General features: G+C 43.8%; 1 protein-coding gene across 2 annotated transcripts; it reads right to left on the reverse strand.

Annotated features, from left to right (window-relative positions):
- Window positions 1-400: 400 nt before the first annotated feature.
- HTR6 (5-hydroxytryptamine receptor 6) lies at window positions 401-23,700 on the reverse strand. Of its 2 annotated transcripts, XM_077456346.1 has the most exons (4): window positions 22,448-23,697; window positions 7,134-7,277; window positions 3,396-4,105; window positions 401-718 (listed from the first exon to the last, which is right to left on the reverse strand). In XM_077456346.1, the coding sequence occupies exons 1-3, from the start codon at window positions 23,264-23,266 to the stop codon at window positions 3,707-3,709; spliced, it is 1,362 nt and encodes a 453-aa protein (XP_077312472.1). In that variant the 5' UTR covers window positions 23,267-23,697; the 3' UTR covers window positions 401-718; window positions 3,396-3,706. The 2 variants fall into 2 exon arrangements, with proteins under 2 accessions (XP_077312472.1, XP_077312473.1); XM_077456347.1 differs by lacking the exon at window positions 7,134-7,277 and having other exon boundaries at window positions 22,448-23,700.
- Window positions 23,701-25,489: the final 1,789 nt, after the last annotated feature.

Here is a 25,489-nt window from a genome sequence, read left to right on the forward strand (position 1 = left end):
TTGCATAGAGAAGCGCAGAGACCCGGCGATGGGTCCGAAATAAGGTGAAGTTGGTTTTATTTAAAAACCTCATTAGTATTTTTGATGGGCGGAGGGGGAGGGGGCACCGGAGAGGGTGAAATTCTCACACAGAAAATTCCCCAAATTGCATTAGAAGAAATAAAAAAAAAAGAAGAAAAAAAAAAAGGAATTTGGTCTCTATGGACATGGAAATAAATTTTATTTTATTTATTTAAATTTAAAGGATCTCCAATTTAATATGAAACGTTTTAATCTACAGTCAGCTTTATCTATCAAAGTTTTTTTTTTTTTTTTTTGGGAGCAGAAATGTGATTGGTGGTGGTGGTGGGGGGGGGGGGGGTCGGCGAGTCATCACATCTCAAAACCATCGCTGTTCTTTTTTTTTTTTTTTTTTTTTACACTTTATTAAATAATCTGTAAAGTGCCACATCACCAATTTTCAACAGATATTTACATATTTACATCCAAAAAAATAATAATATAGAAGTAGGTCCGCCCCCCTCCCCCTTAAAGATAGTGGGAGGGGCCATCCACTCATTTTTTTGCTGACATGAGACAAGAGTCTCGGTTTCAGGGGGGGGGGGCGATGTATTGGCAGCCGCCATCTCTGGTCCTGGCAGGTTCCGTTTAAGAACTTTTGCAAGTGCTACAATATTGTATTATCCCTGACCTTGCAGCAACAGGAGGCCGAAAAGAGCTGTGTGAGATGGAAAAAAAAAAAAAGGAAAAAAAAAAAATTAAATAATTTTAATAAATTAAATTAAGATAAATATCACTCAATATAAGAGGATCATTTTTGGTAAATTTTGTTCCGTGTCAAAAAATCATTAAATTTCACGGAAACGTTGACAAGGATGGATGCCTATTTCTCAATACAGCTAAAATGTAAGAAGATATATATATATAAATATATTCTCTGGGGTGTCTGCTTTCAAAAAATCGATAATGTTTGGAGGTTTTATGTAATCTTCAGGCCTAATTTTTTTTTATATATATATATATATATATATATATATATATATATATATATATATATATATATATATATATATATATTTTTTTTTTTTTTTTTTTAACATTCGTGCAAAAAAAATAAAAAAAGGCCCTGGCAATGAAAGAGTTAAAGCATTAAAAAAAAGGGGGGGGGGATATATTTATATATCTATATATATATAGATATATATTTTGTATATATATATATATATATATATATATTATTATTTTTTTTTATATATTATATATATATATATATATATATATATATATATAATATATATAGATATAGATATATATATATATATATATATATATATATATATATATATATATATATATATATATATATATAAATATGTATGTATATATATCCCCCCCCCCCCTTTAATGCTAGCTACAATGCTCACATCAGCTTTAACTCTTTCATGGCCAAAGACATTTTTATATATTTTTTTTTTTCATTTTTTTGCACAAATGTTAAAAAATAAATATATCATTTTAGGCCTGAAGATTACACAAAACCTCCAGAAATTATTTATCTGTTTTCTGAAAGCAGACATCATAGAGAATAAATTAGTAGTAGCTCCAATTTTTTTTTATGTCACACAAAATTACTGCAAAATTTTAGTAAAAAAATAAATAAAAAAAAAATACTCTAAAGTTATTTTAGGGCTCACACATGTAAAATAGTACACAATTATTTTTTTTGTAAACTAGAAAAGATGAGGTTGCACCAAATGAATAGATAACCAACATGTCAAAGACTAAAATTGTGCGTGCCTGTGAAATGGCAACAAACTTCAGTACCATATATTATATATATATTTTTTGGCGGCAGGTTATCTTTATAGCGGTTCTAAAGGCAGAACGTTTTTTTTTTTTTTTTGTTTTTTTTTTAACCTTAATGCATTTTCTGCATCAAGGTATAAAAAAAAAAAACTTCTGCAAGCAGCTATAGAGTAAAAGAGAACAGAATAGAATATAACATAAAAGAAAAGATTAAGATACAGTATAATAGAAAATAAATAGATAGAAAAGAAAATAGAAAATAATAGAGTAAAACAGAATAGAATATAACATAAACGAATAGAATAAAATACAGTACAATAGAAAATAAATATTATTTTCTATTTTCTTTTCTATTCTATTTATTTTCTATTGTACTGTATTTTATTCTATTCTTTTATGTTGTATTCTATTCTGTTTTACTCTATTATTTTCTATTTTCTTTTTTATTCTAGAGTAAAACAGAATAAAATATAACCTAAAAGAATAGAATAAAATACAGTATAATATAAAATAAATAGAATAGAAAAGAAAATAGAAAATAATAGAGTAAAACAGAATAGAATATAAAATAAAAGAATATAATAACTTAAAATAGAACAGATTAGGAAATAAGGGAATAGAACAGAAAAATAATGGAATAGAAAAGAATAAAGAGTAAATAAAGAGTAAAACAGAACAGAAGAGAAAAAACAGAATAGAAAATAAAAGGAGTAGAATAGAAAAGCAAAAACAGAATAGAAAAGAATTGGAGTAAAACAGAACAAAATAGAATATAAAATAAAAGAGTAGAAATAGAATAGAAATTAAAGGAATAAAATTAAATAGAAAAGGAAATGGAATAGAAAAATAATAGAATACAAAAGAATAGAGTAAAACAGAACAGAAGAGAAAAAAAAAGAAAAGAATAGAAAATAAAAAATAGAATAGAAAAGAATAGGAGTAAAACAGAACAAAGCAGAAAAACAAAAGAGTAGAATAAAATAGAATAGAAACAAAACAGAAGATAAAAAAGGAATAGAATAGAAAATAAAAAATGTAATAGAAAAGAATAGGAGTAAAACAGAACAAAGCAGAAAATAAAAAAAAGAGTAGAATAAAATAGAATAGAAATTAAATGAATAGAATCAAATAAAATAGAACAGGAAATAAGGGAATATAATAGAAAAATAATAGAATAGAAAAGAATAGAGTAAAACAGAAGATTAAAAAAGAATAGAATAGAAAATAAAAAATGTAATAGAAAAGAATAGGAGTAAAACAGAACAAAAACAGAAAATAAGAGAGTAGAATAAAACAGAATAGGAATTAAAGGAATATAATAGAGTAGATTAGAATAGAAAAAACCCAATAGAATAGAATAAAATAGAAAGAATATAACCATTAAATTCTAATAGAATAATTTGAAATTCGAATAGTGGATTAAAATTTTTCCAAATTTGGAAAATTCTAATCGAATTCGAAAATGAATAAACGAAATGAAATGAAACAAATTTCAAAAACGAAGTTATCTAAACAAAATAATTTACGAATTAAATTAACGAATCGAAAACAAAACACATGTTGTAACGTCTACAAAAGAGAAAGGTCACCTTGGTTGTCTCTGACACCTATCGGCAAAGGCCTTCTGGTCCTCTCCAGCCCCGCATCGGGGTATAAAGGGGTGACTGTCATAGCTCCACCCACTATCCTTAAGTCCATTAAAAAAAAAAAAAAAAATGTTTTAAAAAACAAAGCGTTGTCCCCGTTGACCCTCCTCGCCAACCGTTGACCCTCCTCGCCATGATCGGATATTCCATATCAAATCTTTAAAATGTTTTTGAAAAGGACAGGACACAAAAAAAGTCAGTGAGATGGGGATAGGGTGGGCAGTACAAGGGGGCTCCGGGCCCTCCAGGACCCCTCAGTCCATAGGTGTGTTCAGCTGGTGGACCTGCATCTCTTGCTCCAGGTCAAACAGGTTGACGGAGTCGGCTGCGGTGACTGGCAGCGGGTCGGTACTGAGGTCCTTATAGTGGGGCAGTAGGTGGTCGTTGCCCAGGGTGGCCGAGTACATGGAGTCGGTCTCCCCGCGTAGGGTTAGCACGTTCCTCAGCGATAGCCCCAGGCGGGGGGCGCTGTTGGAGTTGCGCACCGACAGGGAGATGACCCGGGACCGCCGGCAGCAAGGTAGGTACTTCCCCATGGCTCTCTTGAAGTCCCTCATGAAGAGCGGGTAGATGATGGGGTTCATCATACTGTTACAGTAGCCGAGCCAGGTCAGCACATCGAACAATCCGGGGGGGACGCAGTCACAGACCGCCTACGAGACACAAGGGAGGAAGAACGACAGTAAGTACACAGGAGGCGGGCGGGGAAAATGGCGGAGAGCGAAAATCTAAACTCGTAAAAAATGTAAGGGCAGTGAGCTTTTTACATCACCAGACATTGAGATCAACGTCCACAGCATGGTGTGTGGGAGCACCTATGGGGTCCCCAGCTGGGGTCCCGGGAAACGCTCATCGGTTGGGATTGTTTTTGTTTATTTTAAATGTTTATGTTTTAAATGGTTTTAGATTACTTTTTTTTTTTAATAAAATTTAATTTTACACCCATGAAAAGAGGAATCCTAGAGCACAGAGCACAGCAGAAGCTGTTTGCTTTCAGACTCTCGAAGACTAAAACATTCAGGCTCTCGCTAAAGAAGCAGGGAGGGGGTGGAGCCGATGCTTTGGAGGGGAGGAGTCACAGCTCTGGATAGGAAGGGGTTATTGTTCTTTTGGGGGAGAGGGGGAATCACTGCTCCGGAGGGGGAGAGGGTCGCTGCTCTTAACGGGGAACAGTCACTGCTCTGGACAGGAAGGGGTTATTATTCTAGAGGGGCAGAGGTCTGGAGGGGGGAGAGGGTCACTGTTCTGGAGGATGGAGGGGATCACTGCTCTGGAGGGGGTCACTGCTGTAAAGATGGAGGGAGTCATTGCTCTAAGGATGGAGGGGGTCACTGTCCTAAGGATGGAGGGTGTCGCTGTTCTGGAGGGGGCCACTGCTCTAAAGATGGAGGGGGTCATTGCTCTAAGAATGGAGGGGGTCACTGTCCTAAAGATGGAGGGGTCATTTCTCTAAGGATAGAGGGGGTCATTTCTCTAAGGATGGAGGGGGTCACTGTTCTGCAGGGGGCCACTGCTCTAAAAATGGAGGGGATCATTGCTCTAACGACAGAGGGGGTCATTGCTCTAAGGGTGGAGAGGGTCATTGCTCTAAGGATGGAGGGGGTCATTGCTCCAAGGATGGAGGGGGTCATTGTTCCAAGGATGGAGGGGGTCATTGCTCTAAAGATGGAGGGGGTCATTGCTCTAAAGATGGAGGGGGTCATTGCTCTAACGATGGAGGGGTTCATTGCTCTAAGGGTGGGGGGGGGTCATTGCTCTAAGGATGGAGGGGGTCATTGCTCCAAGGATGGAGGGGGTCATTGCTCCAAAGACGGAGGGGGTCATTGCTCCAAGGACGGAGGGGGTCATTGCTCCAAGGACGGAGGGGGTTATTGCTCCAAGGACGGAGGGGGTCATTGCTCCAAGGACGGAGGGGGTCATTGCTCCAAGGACAGAGGGGGTCATTGCTCCTAGGATGGAGGGGGTCATTGCTCCAAGGATGGAGGGGGTCATTGCTCCAAGGTTGGAGGGGGTCATTGCTCTAACGACGGAGGGGGTCATTGCTCTGATGACGGAGGGGGTCATTGCTCTAAGGGTGGGGGGGGGTCATTGCTCTAAGGATGGAGAGGGTCATTGCTCTAAGGATGGAGGGGGTCATTGCTCCAAGGATGGAGGGGGTCATTGCTCCAAGGATGGAGGGGGTCATTGCTCCAAGGACGGAGGGGGTCATTGCTCCAAGGACGGAGGGGGTTATTGCTCCAAGGACGGAGGGGGTCATTGCTCCAAGGACGGAGGGGGTCATTGCTCCAAGGACAGAGGGGGTCATTGCTCCTAGGATGGAGGGGGTCATTGCTCCAAGGATGGAGGGGGTCATTGCTCCAAGGATGGAGGGGGTCATTGCTCTAACGATGGAGGGGGTCATTGCTCTGATGACGGAGGGGGTCATTGCTCTAAGGGTGGGGGGGGGTCATTGCTCTAAGGATGGAGAGGGTCATTGCTCTAAGGATGGAGGGGGTCATTGCTCCAAGGATGGAGGGGGTCATTGCTCCAAGGATGGAGGGGGTCATTGCTCCAAGGATGGAGGGGGTCGTTGCTCCAAGGATGGAGGGGGGTCGTTGCTCCAAGGATGGAGGGGGGTCGTTGCTCCAAGGATGGAGAGGGTCATTGCTCCAAGGATGGAGGGGGTCATTGCTCTAAGGATGGAGAGGGTCATTGCTCCAAGGATGGAGGGGGTCATTGCTCCAAGGATGGAGGGGGTCATTGCTCCAAGGATGGAGGGGTCATTGCTCCAAGGATGGAGGGGGTCATTGCTCCAAGGATGGAGGGGGTCATTGCTCCAAGGATGGAGGGGGGTCGTTGCTCCAAGGATGGAGGGGGGTCGTTGCTCCAAGGATGGAGAGGGTCATTGCTCCAAGGATGGAGGGGGTCATTGCTCCAAGGATGGAGGGGGTCATTGCTCCAAGGATGGAGGGGGTCATTGCTCTAAGGATGGAGGGGTCATTGCTCCAAGGATGGAGAGGGTCATTGCTCCAAGGATGGAGGGGGTCATTGCTCTAAGGATGGAGGGGTCATTGCTCCAAGGATGGAGGGGGTCATTGCTCCAAGGATGGAGGGGGTCATTGCTCCAAGGATGGAGGGGTCATTGCTCCAAGGATGGAGGGGGTCATTGCTCCAAGGATGGAGGGGGTCATTGCTCCAAGGATGGAGGGGGGTCGTTGCTCCAAGGATGGAGGGGGGTCGTTGCTCCAAGGATGGAGAGGGTCATTGCTCCAAGGATGGAGGGGGTCATTGCTCCAAGGATGGAGGGGGTCATTGCTCCAAGGATGGAGGGGGTCATTGCTCTAAGGATGGAGGGGTCATTGCTCCAAGGATGGAGGGAGTCATTGCTCTAAGGATGGAGGGGGTCATTGCTCCAAGGATGGAGGGAGTCATTGCTCTAAGGATGGAGGGGGTCATTGCTCCAAGGATGGAGGGAATCACTATTTTAAGGATGGGGGGGGGGGTCACTGCTCTGGAGGGGGGTCACTACTCTGACTCCTGCACCTGTGTGGGTTAATTTTAGCTTGGGCTTCACAAACACGAGTATGCGCACAACCGAGCGTGAGCCGCCATAGGGAGGAAGGCCCTTCCTCCACTAGGGAAGTCATCCTAAATATGCTCCGGTCATACCATGGATCTGGGTTGGTTTTGTCTGCAGCTCACCTGGACGACGTTAGCCACGAAGAAGGGCAGCCATGCCACAAAGAACATGCCCAGCAGGATGCCCAGGGTCAGGCTGGCTTTCAGGGCCTTCTTGCTGTGCTTAGTGACGAACTTTCGGCTTTCAGTGGCAGGAAGCGTGAGAACCTGAGAGAGAGAGAGAAGCGGATGGGTGAGACCGCGATGGTGAAGATTGCCCAATTTCTTGCCAAAATATTTATACAATTTTTGGAGAATTAAGATCCTAGTAGGAAAGTAGCCCTAGTAGGAAAGACTTCCTCGTTACCATGGGGCCACCATCTTCCCATCCTAATTGGCTGTAGAGGAACCTGGTTGGAGGTTTGGACTGCTATCATTGGCCCAAAAGCCAGAATCTCAGATTCGAACCTCCAGCAAACATGAGCCGCAGGAAGAACCGAAATCTGTTTTTTAGCTCATCAGGGATTTGAGCCATCGTTCTGCACTCAGCTCCTTTTATATGTCAGCGCCTCGCCGGGGGATGCAACCATCTGTCCAGATTTCATGCTCGGCTTCCTCTGCCAAACCATCTATAGAGACAAAACCTGAGGAAACGCCCCGCAACACCCCCCCCCCCCCCCCGTCCAATAGGAGCGCTGCGAAATCTGCAGAACACCTGTAACGGGTTATCAAAGTGGCTGCTGATGTGCTTTCATATGGATATATTTAATGCTCCATATCTTCATACCCAGGCCTGTGAGCGCTCCCCCTTCTGGCCATTTATAATGCAATCAGCATCCCTGCTTAATGACTGCTGAAAAAAACAAACTCAGTTAGGCTACAGGTGCCACATTGGGTGACATTCAATGCCATGTTTGTGGGTGACACTAAACCTTGCAATCTGGGGAAAAGCCAAGGGGCTAAGTTGGAAAACCTGGCATGATCACTACTACCCCCCACCCCCAAAATAACCAATATCAGCCATGCCAGGCTTCACTTCTCCCTCCCTCATTCCCTCTCCATTTACAGGCCAAGCTGAGCGTTCATGGTCATTATTGGATCAGTCAGTCTATAAAAGGTACATTAATGCTCACCTCAAAGTTGATCTGTTCACCTCAAGGGGTTAGGATGGAAAATGTTCCTTTGGACGAGCGCTTTTTTAGATTTTTCTTCTTTTTGGATTTCCTGGGGTGGGGGTTGGGGGTTGGGGGTTGGTGCCAGAACAGCAACAACATGCAAGTCAATGGGAATGTGGAAGAAAAACTTAGAAGTTAGCTGAAGGACCATAGGCAATCAATGAGTCTGGAGGACACCAGCCATAGGTCAGGAGGGGTTCGAAAGCAGGTTAGGAGTAGGTTAAAAGTGGATCAGGAGGAGGCCATCAGCGGATCAGGAGGAGGCCATCAGCGAGTCAGGAGGAGGCCATCAGCGAGTCAGGAGGAGGCCATCAGCGAGTCAGGAGGAGGCCATCAGCGAGTCAGGAGGAGGCCATCAGCGAGTCAGGAGGAGGCCATCAGCGAGTCAGGAGGAGGCCATCAGCGGCTCAGGAGGAGGCCATCAGCAAGTCAGGAGGAGGCCATCAGCGGGTCAGAATAAAGTCAACAGCAGGTAACGAGGAGGCCATCAGCAGCTCTGGAGGAGGCCATCAGCAGGTCAGAATAAAGTCAACAGCAGGTAAGGAGGAGGCCATCAGCAGCTCTGGAGGAGGCCATCAGTAGGTCAGAATAAAGTCAACAGCAGGTAAGGAGGAGGCCATCAGCAGGTCAGAATAAAGGGAACATCAGGTAAGGAGGAGGCCATCAGCAGGTCTGGAGGAGGCCATCAACAGGTCAGAATAAAGTCAACATCAGGTAAGGAGGAGGTCATAAGCAGGTCTGGAGGAGGCCATCAGCAAGTCAGAATAAAGTCAACAGCAGGTAAGGAGGAGGCCATAAGCAGGTCTGGAGGAGGCCATCAGCAGGTCAGAATAAAGTCAACAGCAGGTAAGGAGGAGGACATCAGCAGGTGTGGAGGAGGCCATCAACAGGTCAGAATAAAGTCAACAGCAGGTAAGGAGGAGGCCATCAGCAGGCCTGGAGGAGGCCATCAACAGGTCAGAATAAAGTCAAAAGCAGGTAAAGAGGAGGCCATCAGCAGGTCATAATAAAGTCAACAGCAGGTAAGGAGGAGGCCATAAGCAGGTCTGGAGGAGGCCATCAGCAGGTCAGAATAAAGTCAACAGCAGGTAAGGAGGAGGCCATCAGCAGGTCTGGAGGAGGCCATCAGCAGGTCATAATAAAGTCAACAGCAGGTAAGGAGGAGGCCATCAGCAGGTCTGGAGGAGGCCATCAGCAGGTCAGAATAAACTCAACAGCAGGTAAGGAGGAGGTCAAAAGTAGGTCAGGAGGAAGTAAGTGAACAGCGAGCTCGAAGGAGGTCAACAGCAGGAAAGCTGTAACTGTGAATTCTGAAGCATCTGGGACCACTTATAATTAGGCATTCCATTGTGGTGCAGTATTGTACATGTAAATAAATAAAACATCGAGGCACCACAATGGATGAAAGGAACGTGCATGACCTGGTTTCAACATCACACACAATGCACTGTATATGGTGCACTGCATTGGGCTCTAGGATACGGTGCGTTGGGGGGGGGGTGCTATTTCCAATAAATGACATCACAAACATACGGCACACAGAGCAGGTGTATTACCACAACGCAGAAGTTTGCACGAACCCTCAAATTCCAACCATGAGAAGGGCGGATTCTTCCTCCAACCCCTGCGATCCCTGTGCCCCCCCCCTCCCCCCCAAATTTCCAAAAAGTTCGAGATTTTAACATTTTGCCATTTTAGTGAAATGCGTTCCAACTCAATGGGGAAGGTGAAATGAAGGTATTTTTTTTTAGGTGTAATAGTCCCCCTGGGGGTTCTCCCACCTATTCCTGAACTGGTTATTGTGCCAGAAAAATGGCTTCTCAGTACCCTTCATTATTTTCTTTATTTTTGTTTACAGAAAGAAAAAAAAACACAATAAAAAAAAAAAAAGTGGGAAAATAGAAGCAAAAGTAGAGAAATAATCAAAAACAAAATAAAGCAAAACAAAACAAAAACAAATAAAAAGAGCAGAAAACAAAACAAAAACAAAACATTGTCAATAAAAAAGAAAAAACGCAGGAAGAAAAAAGAAAAAAAAAGGCGAAGAAAAAAGAAATAATAAGTACAGAAGGCTACGATTTTTTTTTTTGGAGTCGCGCTGTGCAGTACTGCGTTACCGTGCGTTTTGGGGAGCACTAACACAACCGTGTCTGCTAGAGGTGAAGGGGTGTGCCATTAAGGGCTGGTTCATATCAACGGCAGTTGGCACTGCCACCTGCAGACGTGTGCAGGTGGCATTGATTCTTAATAGCACCAACCCCCCCCCCCCTCCCCCACGCATCTAGCAAACACATGTGCGTTCGCAGCGACTAAAACGAATGAGATCGCAAGTACCGTGTGGTTTGGTAAAAAAAATCTTGATCGCCGTACTTTATTATTTTTTTTGCGCGTTCCAGAGCATTAAAATGAATTGGGCTGCGCCAAAAAAATAAATAAAAAAATGCACAGCTCAGGCACATACAGTTTGGTTTGGTAAAAAATCTTGACCGCCATATTTTTTTTTAGCGCGTTCCAGCGCATTGAAATGAATTGAGCTGCGGCAAAAAATAAAAATAAAAAAATCCGCAGCTCAGGAACGCACATACCGTGTGGTTTGGTAAAAAATCTTGACCGCCGTATTTTTTTTTTTAGCGCGTTCCAGTGCATTGAAATGGATTGGGCTGCGCCAAAAAAAAAAATATGCGCAGCTCAGGAACGCACATAATGTGTGGTTTGGTAAAAAATATTGACCACCGTATTTTATTTTTTTGCGTGTTCCAGCGCATTGAAATGAATTGCGATGCGGCAAAAAAATTAAAATAAAAAAAATGCGCAGCTCAGGAACGCACATACCGTGTGGTTTGGTAAAAAATCTTGACCGCCATTTTTTTTTGCGTGTTCCAGCGCATTGAAATGAATTGGGCTGCGCCAAAAAAAAAAAATATGCGCAGCTCAGGAACCCACATAATGTGTGATTTGGTAAAAAATCTTGACAGCCGTATATTTTTTTTTGCGCATTCCAGCGCATTGAAATGGATTGGGCTGCTGCAAAAAAAAAAAATGTGCAGCTCAGGAACGCACATACCGTGTGGTTTGGTAAAAAATCTTGACCGCCAAACTTTTTTTTTTTTTATGCGTTCCAGTGCATCGAAATGAATTGGGCTGCGAAAAAAAAAATGCGCAGCTCAGGAACGCAAAAAAAAAAGAAAAAAAGAAACGCACGCGCCTGGATGAACCTGGATGGAGGGAGCTCTGAGAGTTTACAGAGAGACGCGGAGCGTTCCCTCAGGGCCAGGCGGCGGCACCGTAAGAAATAAATAAAAGCGAAGGATTCAGCAGAGCGAGGTTGTTGTACAGAAGAGGAGACCGGCGCTGGCTGCGTTGGGTGGGGAGCGAACGGGGGGTGGGGGGGGGTGCTCCTGCGGCGCACACAGCGACTTGGCACCCGGCAGCCCAGCAGACAGAGGGTACAGGGGCGTGTATATTTTATGCATGCTCTGTGGGCAGCAGGAAGGGCTGGCAGGAGAGCGCAGCGCACATTGTTCGGGGGGGGGGGGGGAGGGGGGTGAATCATCTGAGAGGCTGCCATAGCAGTAGCGCAGCCATAATCGTGGGAATGTCATTCAATGAACCGCAGCAAATGCCCGGTGCCAGGCGGTGACATTTATAAGGGAGGAATAAAGGGGGCCATTTGTGCCCCGTGGGCAGCCTGGTGACTCTTCGCGTTTCTCAAAGAGTCACGTGGGTATTCCCATCAATGAGAATTAAAATCCTCTTATATACAGTATCTGAGAAAAGTAAGTACACCCCTCAGTCACATGTGTGTAAATCTTTTCTTCTCCCTTTTAATGTGACAACACTGAAGAAATGACACTTGTCTACAATGTAAAGTAGTGAGTGTACAGCTTGTATAACAGTGTCAATTTCCTGTCCCCTCAAAATAACTCAACACACAGCCATTAATGTCTAAACCGCTGGCCACAAAAGTCAGTACACCTCTAAGTGAAAATGTCCAAATTGGGCCCAATTAGCCATTTTCCCTCCTCCCCGGTGTCATGTGACTCGTTAGTGTTACAAGGTCTCAGGTGTGAATGGGGAGCAGGTGTGTTAAATTTGGTGTTGTCGCTCTCACTCTCTCATACTGGTCACTGGAAGTTCAACATGGCACCTCATGGCAAAGAACTCTCTGAGGATCTGAAAAAAAAAGAATTGTTGCTCTACATAAAGATGGCCTAGGCCAGTGATGGCGAACCTTGGCACTCCAGATGTTTTGGAACTACATTTCCCATGATGCTCAACTACACTGCAGAATGCAAGAGCATCATGGGAAATGTAGTTCCAAAACATCTGGGGTGCCAAGGTTCGCCATTACCGGCCTAGGCTATAAGAAGATTGCCAAGACCCTGAAACTGAGCTGCAGCACGGTGGCCAAGACCATACAGCGGTATAACAGGACAGGTTCCCCTCAGAACAGGCCTCGCCATGGTCCACCAAAGAAGTTGAGGTCACGTGCTCAGCGTCATATCCAGAGGTTGTGTTTGGGAAATAGACGTATGAGTGGTGCCAGCATTGCTGCAGAGGTTGTAGGGGTGGGGGGGTCAGCCTGTCAATGCTCAGACCATACGCCGCACACTGCATCAAATTGGTCTGCATGGCTGTCGTCCCAGAAGGAAGCCTCTTCTAAAGATGATGCACAAGAAAGACCACAAACAGGTTGCTGAAGACAAGCAGACTAAGGACACGGATTACTGGAACCATGTCCTGTGGTCTGATGGCACCGATGTAGCACCCTGATGGTTAGGTAGGGTTGCTATTAAATTTAATTGCCAGGCGATAGTTGCCTTGGCCAATTGTTAAGAGATCAATTGATTTCCCTCTAATTCTGGAATTGCTGCACTTCTTTCTTCTGTCACTGGGTGGCAGCGTTTCTAGTGACATTGGATAAGACAAGGGCTTATCAAGGACAGATTATGAATGGATGGGGTGTCTCAGCCAATGGGCAGGAATTTTCTTGGGCCCCTTGGCCTGCTGGGAGACCCCATTTATTTGGTGTTCTTCTGTGCCACCTGGACAGCTGTCTGGGTGGACGTGTGTTGTTATGCCCCGGGCTGCTAGGCCAGAAACCTGAAGGCTATCCCGAGGACATCGGAGCCCTATCCCGGGCTGTCTGAGGGCCCATCCAGAATCAGGAGAGCAGCGTAGAGTTGGGACTGGGGGCTTGTAGTCCAACCAGAAGTTACGGTTCCACCGGCCGGGGAACCAGTTGTGGTCGGAGGTGGAGGGGAAGCTCTCGCCACTAAGGGATCATCCACCTTGTTACCGGAGACCACGGTGAGTAAGCTGAGGACAGTACCAGAACAGACTTCTCATCAACTCGGGGAAGCTGAAGAAGTCAGCAAGTGCCAAGTCAGGGACCCAGCAGGACAGCAGAGGTGACACTTGTGGAGTATCAGTGAGTGCCAAGCCGGGGACCAAACAGGGAAGCGGGGGGTGAAGCTTGAGGAAGATACCGAGTGCTAACAGTGGAAGAGCTCAGGGGATCCAGTAGTGATTGGATCTGAAGTCTAATGAGAGAGACTGGGAGCCCGTTGAGTGAAGACCATCAGTGAGTGATTGTGGGATAAGCTGAGAACTGTTTGTGTTGCAAATAGTTGGATACAATTGCAGTTAGTAACTTCTACAAGATTGTTGCCATAAGAGACAGCGTCCTACCTATACAGAAGGGGTGTCCGGCTGGAGGTCTTCACCTGTAAAGCTGTCTGCCTATAGAAGTCTTGAAGTCTGCCAATTAACATTGCATCTACCCAAGGGTGTCCTGGCCCTAACCCTCTCTTCCACAGTTCTGTTCAAGAGACAATAAATCTCTTTTTGCATTCTAAAAGTGTCTGGCGCCCACCGTTCCATCTTGCATTATACCCACCATGCCTTGTAACCCACTCTACACAGAATGATGTCAACTGTCCCTGACTCACTGGAGGTCACCATTAGGCCTAAAGGAGCCCCGGACTTTGCTACACAAAGATAAACGTATTTGGTGTCAGATGGTGACAAGCGTGTGTGGGGGCAACCAGGTGAGGAGGACAAAGACAAGTGTGTCTTGTCTACAGTCAGGCATGGTGGTGGGAGTGTCATGGTCTGGGGCTGCATGAGTGCTGCCGGCACTGGGGGGCTACAAATCATTGAGGGAACCATGAATGCCAACATGTACTGTGACATACTGAAGCAGAGCATGATCCCCTCCCTTCAGAGACTGGACCGCAGGGCAGTATTCCAACATGATAACCACCCCAAACACACCTCCAACACCACCACTGCCTTGCTAAAGAAGCTGAGGGTAAAGGTGATGGACTGGCCAAGCATGTCTCCAGACCTAAACCCTATTGATCATCTGTGGGGGATCCTCAAACGGAAGGTCTCCAACATCCACCAGCTCTGTGATGTCATCATGGAGGAGGGGAAGAGGACTCCAGTGACAAACTGTGAAGCTCTGGTGACCTCCATGCCCAAGAGGGGGCTTGGGGCAGCTCTTCCAGTCAGGACTGACCGGCTGAGGACAATGCTCTCTGTGTGGATGGGATCTCATTGCAGCAGCTGTGGATCAAGGAGGCCGAGTTTTTATAGAGGAATAAAAAAAAATTCCTGTCAATGCCGCACTGATTTTTTTTTTTCTACCAGTGCCACGGAATTTATTTCCATAAGTGCCCCATGAACTTTAGGAGTGTCACAGCGATAGTATTGTATATCCCAGAGCTCTAGAGGTTGTTCATAACCAATCATATTGCAGAAATCAGTGCCACAGCGATTATTCCCATCAGTACCACACTGACTATTGAGCTACGGGGATTGTATGTTGCACTGGCTGAAAAAAATGAACACGAGTTCAACCGATAGAAAAATAAATTGAAAACCTGCAATATGTATCAGTGCCACATGGAATAATCCAATCAGTGCCACATGCAATATATTCCAATCAGTGCCACATGGAATAATCCAATCAGTGCCACATGGAATAATCCAATCAGTGCCACATGCAATATATTCCCATCAGTGCCACATGGGATATTTCAATCAGTGCCACATGGAATAATTCAATCAGTGCCACATGGAATAATTCAATCAGTGCTACATGGAATAATTCAATCAGTGCCACATGGAATAATTTAATCAGTGCCACATGCAATATATTCCAATCAGTGCCACATGGAATATTCCAATCAGTGCTACATGGTAAAATCCAATCAATGCCACATGCAATATATTCCCATCAGTGCCACATGGAATATTTCAATCAGTGCCACGTGGAATATTTCAATCAGTGCCACGTGGAATAATTCAATCAGTGCCACATGGAATAATCAAATCAATGCCACATGCAATATATTCGGATCAGTGCCGCATGGAATATTTCAATCAGTGCCACATGAAATCATTAAATCAATGCCACATGCAATATATTCCCATCAGTGCCACATGGAATAATTCAATCAGTGCCACATGGACTAATACAATCAGTGCCACATGGAATAATTCAATCAGTGCCACATGGAATAATCCAATCAGTGCCACATGGAATAATTCAATCAGTGCCACATGGACTAATACAATCAGTGCCACATGGAATAATTCAATCAGTGCCACATGGAATAATCTAATCAGTGCCACATGGAATAATTCAATCAGTGCCACATGGACTAATACAATCAGTGCCACATGGAATAATTCAATCAGTGCCCCATGGAATAATCCAGTCAGTGCCACATGGAATAATTCAATCAGTGCCACATGGAATATTTCAATCAGTGCCACATGGAATATTTCAATCAGTGCCACATGGAATATTTCAAATCAATGCCACAGAATGAAATCTCCTAAACCGTGATGTACAAAGCCTCATTAAAGAGAAAAAAAGATGGCCTTTAACTCTTTAAAGTCCACATTTTTCAATGAGTTATCGTGACTCAAAATGTGCGCTACCAAGCGGTGGAGCAGAACGTTAAAGGGTTAAACAATATAAAAAGGAGATGTATTCGCAGTCAGCATTCCAACACTACAAGGAATGCAATAAGGAGTGTAAGGACGCAATCAGGGTGGCCAAAAAAAGATTACGAGAGACACAGCAGAGGAGAGTAAAAAAAAAATCTAAATAAATATTTTAGCTACATGAAGAGTAAAAAGGCAAAATCTGAGCCTATTGCCCACATAAAAGACAAGGAAGGGAGGATGGTTAAGGATGACACAGAGAAGGCAACTGTACTAAATACCCCCTTCTCATAAGTGTTTACACATGAAAGGGAGGGCTATACCGACCACGAGAGTAATATTGGTGACACCACATCACGGGACATACCCTCGTGGCTAACAGAGGCCAGAGTGAAGGAAAGACAAAATAAACTCAATACAAATAAATCACCAGGACCAGATGGCTTTCACCCGAGAGTCCTCAGAGAACTCAGTCAGGTTATAGCCAGACCATTGTTCCTATTCCTAATCTTTGTGGACAGAAATTGTACCAGCTGATTGGAGAAAAGCCAACGTGGAACCAATATTCAAAAAAGAACAGAGGCAACAAATCCCTGGGAACTACAGGTCAGTCAGCCTAACATCAATCGTTGGTAAATTATTGGAGGGGAGGATAAGGGTATCCCAGGATTTACAGAGGAAAAAGAAATATATCAAGTATCTTATCAATATCAAGTAGTTATCAGCACGGGATTATGAAAGGTCGTTCTTGCCAGACCAATCTGTTCACATCCTACGAGGAAGTGAGCCGCCATCTAGGCAGGGGTAGGCCAGTGGATTTACGCTACCTAGATTTTGCAAAGGCATTTGATACAGTCCCTCGTAAGTGCTTAATCTACAAAGATGAGGTCTTCCCCCAGTTCCTCTGATGTAATGGGACCCCCCCCCCAGTTCCTCGGAAGTAATGGGAGCCCCCCAGTTCCTTTTTATGTGATGAGACCCCCCAGCTCCTTGGATGTAATGGGACCCCCCCCCCAGTTCCTCTGATGTAATGGGACCCCCCAGTTCCTCAGATGTAATGGGACCCCCCCAGTTCCTCAGATGTAATGGGACCCCCCCAGTTCCTCAGATGTAATGGGACCCCCCAGTTCCTCAGATGTAATGGGACCCCCCCAGTTCCCTTAGATGTAATGGGACCCCCCAGTTCCTCAAATGTAGTGGGACCCCCCAGTTCCTCAAATTTAATGGGACCTCCCCAGTTCCCTTAGATGTAATGGGACCCCCCCAGTTCCTCAGATGTAATGGGACCCCCCCAGTTCACTTAGATGTAATGGGACCCCCCCCAGTCCCTTCGATGTGATGGAACCCCCAGTTCCTCAGATGTGATGGTACCCCCCACTTCTTCAGATGTGATGGGACCCCCCCAGTTTCTCAGATGTGGTGGGACTTCCCCCAGCTCCTCGGATGTAATGGGACCCCCCAGTTCCTCAGATATAATGTGACCCCCCCAGTTCCTTAGATATAATGTGACCCCCCAGTTCCTCAGATATAATGTGACTTCCCCCAGTTCCTCAGATATAATGGGACCCCCCCAGTTCCTCAGATATAATGTGTCCCCCCCAGTTCCTCAGATATAATGGGACCCCACCCAGTTCCTCAGATATAATGGGACACCCCCAGTTCCTCAGATATAATGGGACCCCCGCAGTTCCTCAGATATAATGGGACCCCCCAGTTCCTCATATATAATGGGACCCCCCCAGTTCCTCAGATATAATGGGACCCCCCCAGTTCTTCAGATGTAATGGGACCTCCTCAGTTCCTCAGATGTGATGGGACCCCCTCAGTCCCTCGGATGTGATGGGACCCACCAGTTCCTCAGATGTGATCAGATGTGATGGGACCCCCCCAGTTCCTCAGATGTGATTGGACCCCCCAGTTCCTCAGATGTGATGGGACCCCCTCAGTTCCTCAGATGTGGTGGGCCCCACCAGTTCCTCAGATGTAATGGGACCCCCCCAGTTCCTCAGATGTAATGGGACCTCCTCAGTTGCTCAGATGTGATGAGACCCCCTCAGTTCCTCAGATGTGATAGGACCCCCCCCCCCCAGGAGTTCAGATGTGATGGATGTGACACCCCCCCCCCCCCTCCACCATGGATTGTACCACCACACGAACACGGGGCTTATCACACGTAACACACGGACAGCGTGGGATCCATCAGCGAGTAACAAGACGGTTCTACAGCAGAGAGAAGAGATCGGATCAGTTAATTAATGATTTTTGGACAATGGGGGGGAGGGGTGGGGGAGAGACGGGTCACAGCGGACTCAGAATGAGAATCTCATTTTAGAAATGTTTTATCTTTAACCCAAAAATCGTCATTTCACCCGCAAAACACGAGCCAATCATCATCCCAGAAACAAGGAACACCGCGCCATAACTGCCAGGCACAGGTGGCCAAGTTCAAATTTTGTATTTCCAGCCTTTGGCCCCGCCCCCATCACAGCCGGGTCCCGGCTCATAAGGACTCACCCCAAAAAGGAAATAAAACCCCCTCTGTTCCCATGAGCTTAGGGGAGTTTTCCCTGCTCTGCTCCTGCATGAGCCGTGCAGCCAATTACAGTAGGTGATGGATACAGAGTTTGTGAGGGTTTGCTTATTGGCTACCCTCCCATTGCAAGTAGATTACAGGGGGGGAAAAACTGTTGGGGTCATTTTGGGAACCTCAACTAAAAAAAGTAGCAGAATTCTTCTTTAAAAAAATTTTTTTTTTTTCATTTAATATTAAAAATTTATTTTAATGTATTTTAATATAAAAAAAATAAAAATTATTAAAAAAAATATTCAATTGTGTTAAGAGAGAAGGAAAAAAATTAATAAAATTAAATATAAAGCTCAGAAATACAACAGTTAATAGACAAAACTTGTTACATTCTAAGCCTTTTTTTTTTCACATGACCTCCATTTGTTACTTCTGTACATCTTCCAGCTGCTGTTGATCTGCAGTTTTTAGTGACCAATCACATCACTGGGTAGAAAAACGGGACAAACACCAACCAATCACCCGTCACAGAGCCTCTGTCAAATATTGCCCCGTTATCTGTGTTTGCGCCCCGCACTTCCCTTGTGGTCAATTTCAAATGGAAATGAAAAGGGGTTGTAAAGTCAGAAGGTGCATTCTATACATTAAGATAAAAAGACACCTCCCTCGCCCCCCCCCCCCCCAATACTTACCTGAGGTCCCTCTCTGTCCAGCGATGACCACAAGTGTCTCAGCCATCTGAGATTCTCCCTCCTGATTGGCTGAGACACAGCAACGGTGCCATTGGCTGCAGCTGCTGTCAATCACAGTCAGCTAGCCAAACAGGAGAGAGAGGGGGCTGGGCCAGGCCCGGGGCTCCACGTCTGAATGGACACAGGGAGCTGTGACTCAGCTCGGGTGCCCCCCATAGCACTGAACAGGAGGGAGGGGCCAGGAGAACCAAAGAGGGACCCGAGAAGAGGAGGATCTGGGCTGCTCCATGCAAATCCACTGCAACAGAGCAGGTAAGTATAACATGTTTGTTATAGGAAAAAAAAAAAAAAAGAAATTACAATCACTTTAAGCAAAACCTCCCAGACAGCGAAAAAAAACCCGACAGAGGCCTTAACCCTTCCCTGAAAGAGGATTCCCTGCAAAGGTAAAGCATAATGGACTGCTATGCATCGCATCGCATCGCATAGTAGTCCATTATGTGTCACTTACCTGACACAGGAGCCAGCGATGTCACCGCTGTCCCCTGTAGTTCCGAGCATCCATCTTCTTGGTGGGTCTCGCTGCTCCGGCGCTGTGATTCGCCGGAGCAGCGATGACGTCACTCCCGCGCATGCGCACGGGAGCCGACACTCACGGTGTATCGCCAGGGCCAGATTAACGTAGGGGCTATTGGAGCTGAAGCTCCAAGCCCCTACCTTGAATATAGGCCCAGCAAGGTTGGACCGACCATTTGGGCACTGCCATTGCCCTAGAGATGCTGTCCACTGCCAAAAACCAAGCCCCAAATGCATTTTGAAAAAAAAAATAAAAAATTGTAAAAAATAATTTATAAAAAAAAATTAAATAAAAAAAAAACAAATGCTGACACTGTCCACTGCACTACTTACACCATCCACTGCCCTGCACTGGAAAAAAAATAATAAACAATAAAAGATTGTAGCAAATGATTAAAAAACAAAAAGAAAAATGTAAAAAAAAAAAGTACACAGAAAATGTGGGCTCATTCGCACAGGTTCTCTTGCATATAGTGTGAATGAGCAGTTTAATAAAAATACCTAATTTGTTTTAATAAAAATTAGCATTTTAATTTTATTTATTAACCATAAAAATGACCCCCCAAAGTGCTCAGCACCAGGCCCATGATGCTCTTAATCCGACCCTGTGTATCGCCGCTATCTGCGGCTTGCCCAGTGCGCCTGCACGCCGCGGTGGCTGTCTTCAGGTAAATACGGTTTAGGAGATATTTCTTGGACCTACAGGTACGCCTTACTCTAGGCTTACCTGTAGGTCAAAGTGGTTTGTAAGGGTTTACAACCACTTATAAAATAATAATGAAGGACATGAAGGTTTTGGCTCTAATGCTTCCGTGAAAAAAAAGTATATATATATATATATATATATATATATATATATATATAGAGAGAGAGAGAGAGAGAGAGAGAGAGAGAGAGAGAGAGAGAGAGAGAGAGAGAGAGAGAGAGAGAGATAAGGGGGGGGGATATATAGATGTATATTAATTTAAAAAAAGGAGGGGGTTAAAAAAAAATCAATAAACAAAATAAATAAAAATATAAAAATAAATACAAAATATTTTTTTTTGGCTGTAATCCTTCCTTAAAACTTGGTATGAAACCCTTGTGAAAAAACTAAAACAGGCAAAAAGATGAATGTAGTTTAACAGGACCAAAAGGAAAATCATTTAAAAAAACAATAAATAAAACACGCAAAACAAAAAAAGCAGTGTTAATCCTTTTTTTTAAACACATTGTTTAAAAAAAAATGTGCTCAAAATTAATAAATATGTAATAAAAAAAAAAGGTAAAATAAAATTTTAAATATATTAGAAAGAAAACAAATAGGTAAAAAATAATATATATATATATATATATATATATATATATATATATATATATATATATATATAATATTACACTTTTGTTTTATTTATTTTTTTGTTTTTTTCTTTTTTGAGCAAATTTCTCAAAAAAAAAAAAAAAAAAGTGGTCTACACTTGGGAAGGATTTGAGCCAATAAACAAATGTATTGTTTTGCATTTTCATTTTCTTTTTAACCTATTTTTTTCATCTTTTTGCTATAAATAAATAAATATAAATAAATAAATATATATATATATATATATATATATATATATATATATATTAGTGAATGTACAATGTAAATTGATGGCGCTATATATACATGTGCCATAAATAATAATAATATATTTTTTATAGCAAAAAGGTGAATATATATATATATTGTTCATCTTTTTGCTATAAAAAATATTATTATTTATGGCACATATATAGTGCCGTCAATTTACATTGAAATACAAAACAATACGTTTGTTTATTGGCTCTAATCCCTCCCAAGTGTAGAAATTTGCTCAAAAAAGAAAAAAAAAAGAAAAAAAAAAGTAGAAAGAAAAAAGTGTATTTTTTTTTTTTTTTTGTTTTGTAGTGACGTTTATTTCTTTTTTCTTTTTTTTGTATTTGATCATTTTTTCTATATGGTCTCATTTGTCAATATTACTTTTTGTTTTTTTAATCTGTAAAATAACGGCGGACTGTTTTTTCAGCACAAGAACATGTCTAGGATACGTGAAAGAAGCTTCCTTAACCCTCAGGGGATACATAAAAGCACATGGCACCCTAAAAAAACAACAAAAAAAATACCATAAGCCCCTTTATTTCACCATTTTAAATTGGCTTAAATGCATTTCAACCAAAATGGTAACATTTTACTAAATCACCAAAATTTTGCTGAAAATTTCCAAGAAAAATAAGAAATCTCAGTGTTCACTCGTGACTGGGATTTCCAGAGGTCAGCAGAGTTGCGCAGCGGGAGGGTGCTGGGCCCATAAACAGAGGTCCAAATGTAAAAAACACCGGGCACTCGATGGACCACTTTGCCCATTTCTGCCTTCAGTCTTCCAAATTTGTAGGTTTCTGTTTATTATTTGCAAAAAGCTTCCTCACCTTACAGCTGACGCCCTTCTGATGAATTCTGATGGAGCCGTTACTCACCTGTGTGTGGTCTTCAGTAGTGTTGGGCATGTTGGTGGTCAGGGAGGCCACCTGGATGGCTTGTTTCCTGGCCGCCAACAGAATCCGGCAGTAGGTGAAGGAAATGGCTGCCGACGGCAGGAAGAAGGTCAAGCAGGAGGCGATCAGAGCGTATGGTAGGCTGACCGTGAGCCGGCACTGCTTCTCCTCCGCGACAGATGTCAAGTTGGAGGAGGACGACGGCGCCTCCAAGTTCTGCTCGTGCCATCCCATCTCGATGGGTAGAAAGGAGGCCAGCGCAGCCAACGTCCAGGTGGCCAACATCAGGCCCAAGGCCCGGCAGGATGTCATGCGGAGCTTGTACTTGAGCGGCGAGATGATGAGCAGGTACCGGTCCAGGCTGATGACGCAAAGGTTGAGTATGGACGCGCTGCAGCACATGACGTCGAAGGAGTACCAGATGCAACAGAAGGCGCCGTCCAGGACCCACCTGCCGTAGAGCTCGTTCAACATGGCCGGCGGCATCACCACCAGGCCCACCATGAGGTCCGACATGAAGAGGGACACCAGGAAGTAGTTGGAAGTGTTCCGAAGGGACCTTTGGGTGAAGATGAGCAAGATGAGAAGAGAGTTGCCTGCAGTGGTCAAGAGGACGATGAAACTCAAGAAGACGGCGATCCATACCCTTCGCCCGTCTGACGAGACGCCGTGGACCTCCTGCCCATGAAGTCCATCCAGCTCTTCATCGTTAAGTTGAGCCATGAAGGGGATTTTCCTACTCAGAAGAGACCATTGCCATTTTCTTTTCCTTGGCCGAGGTCTTTGTCTTCTCCGCTCCATCTATCCTAACCCTTGGCTCTCATATCCCTATCCCAACGGCGCTCAACCCGTCTTCGCACCTCCATTCACTTAGTTTTCTCCCGTCGCACTTTTCTCGCCGCGCCGGAGATCCCAGGTTTCAGCAAAGCCTTTGTGTCTGGCGGTCTTTTTTTCCGCATCTAATAATGTTCCCCGGCAGTTCCTCTTCCCCATCATTAGCTCTCAGTTCTGTGTCTTCAGTTTATTTCGCTCCCCCCCCCCCCCACACTCCTCGGCGGTTGTGTCACTTCTCCTCTCTCCATCCTTCCACCATGCCTCTCACAGCAGCAGCCGCACCACGAGATTCTCACATCACACACACAAAGCCGTTCCTGAGCCTGGAAACGCCAAAGTCAATGGAGAATGAGAACTCAACCGGGCGACTGATGGGGAGATTATGAATGTCAGAATGACGCCCACCTCCGCTTTACAGACCCCCCCCCACCCCCACACACACCCCACCAACCTCTGCCACTCACCGGGGGGGGGAATTGTATTATCTCAGGAGAATCAATTCATTTCTTCCCACAAATAAAAAGTACCTGAGTGAATGTCGATACCGAATACCCCCCCCCAACAACGCAGGGCGACAACTGCCAAAGCAGACGCAGGGTGACAACTGCCAAAGCAGACGCAGGGTGACAACTGACGGCAAAGACGGCTGACAGAAAACAACAATGACATCAGTTGTCACAACAACATCATCATCATGTATGAGCTGAAATGTAATTTACTAGTGATGAAAAAAATAACAATAACAGCCTGACTGCATTAGAGTGTAAGCTCCTCTGGTACAGAGACTGATGTGACTGTGGGGGAGGGGACATTAGAGTGTAAGCTCCTCTGTACAGAGACTGATGTGATTGGCTCGGTGTTCTCTGTACAGCACTGCGGTATATGTCAGAGCTATATAAATGTATAATAATAATAATAATATTATGATTATTATTAATAATAATAATAATAATAATAATAATAATAATGGCCGATTGTGGGGGAGGGGACATTAGAGTGTAAGCTCCTCTGGTACAGAGGCTGATGTGATTGGCTCAGTGTTCTCTGTACAGCACTGCTGTATATGTCAGAGCTATATAAATGTATAATAATATTATTATTATTATTATTATTATTATTATTAATAATAATAATAATAATAATAATAATAATAGTAATAAAAATAATAATAGTGTGTGACTGTGGGGGAGGGAACATTAGAGTGTAAGCTCCTCTGTACAGGGACTGATGTGACTGGCTCAGTGTTCTCTGTACAGCACTGCGGTATATGTCAGCTATATAACTGTATTATAATAATAATAATAATAATAATAATATTATTATTATTATTATTATTAATAATAATAATAATAGTAATAATAATAATAATAGTGTGTGACTGTGGGGGAGGGAACATTAGAGTGTAAGCTCCTCTGGTACAGAGATTGATGTGACTGGCTCAGTGTTCTTTGTACAGCACTGCTGTATATGTCAGAGCTATATAAATGTATAATAATATTATTATTATTATTATTATTATTATTATTAATAATAATAGTGTGTGACTGTGAGGGAGGGGACATTAGAGTGTAAGCTCCTCTGGTACAGAGACTGATGTGATTGGCTCAGTGTTCTCTGTACAGCACTGCTGTATATGTCAGAGCTATATAAATGTATAATAATAATAATAATATTATTATTAATAATAATAATAATAATAGTGTGTGACTGTGAGGGAGGGGGCATTAGAGTGTAAGCTCCTCTGGTACAGAGACTGATGTGACTGTGGGGGGAGGGGACATTAGAGTGTAAGCTCCTCTGTACAGAGACGGATGTGACTGGCTCAGTGATCTCTGTACAGCACTCCGGTATATGTCAGATATACAGTATATACAGCCTCTCAAAAAAGTAAGTACACTCCTCACATGTGTGTAGATCTTTTCTTCTCTCTTTTCATGTGACAACACTGAAGAAATGACACTTGTCTACAATGTAAAGTAGTGAGTGTACAGCTTGTATAACAGTGTAAATTTCCTGTCCCCTCAAAATAACTCAACACACAGCCATTAATGTCTAAACCGCTGGCGACAAAAGTCAGTACACCCCCTAAGTGAAAATGTCCAAATTGGGCCCCAATCAGCCATTTTCCCTCCCCCGGTGTCATGTGACTCGTTAGTGTTACAAGGTCTCAGGTGTGAATGGGGAGCAGGT

This window comes from Lithobates pipiens, unplaced genomic scaffold (genome assembly GCF_037356315.1).
Source record: "Lithobates pipiens isolate NorthernLeopardFrog02 unplaced genomic scaffold, aLitPip1_a1.2 Scaffold_27, whole genome shotgun sequence".
Taxonomy (NCBI): domain Eukaryota; kingdom Metazoa; phylum Chordata; class Amphibia; order Anura; family Ranidae; genus Lithobates; species Lithobates pipiens.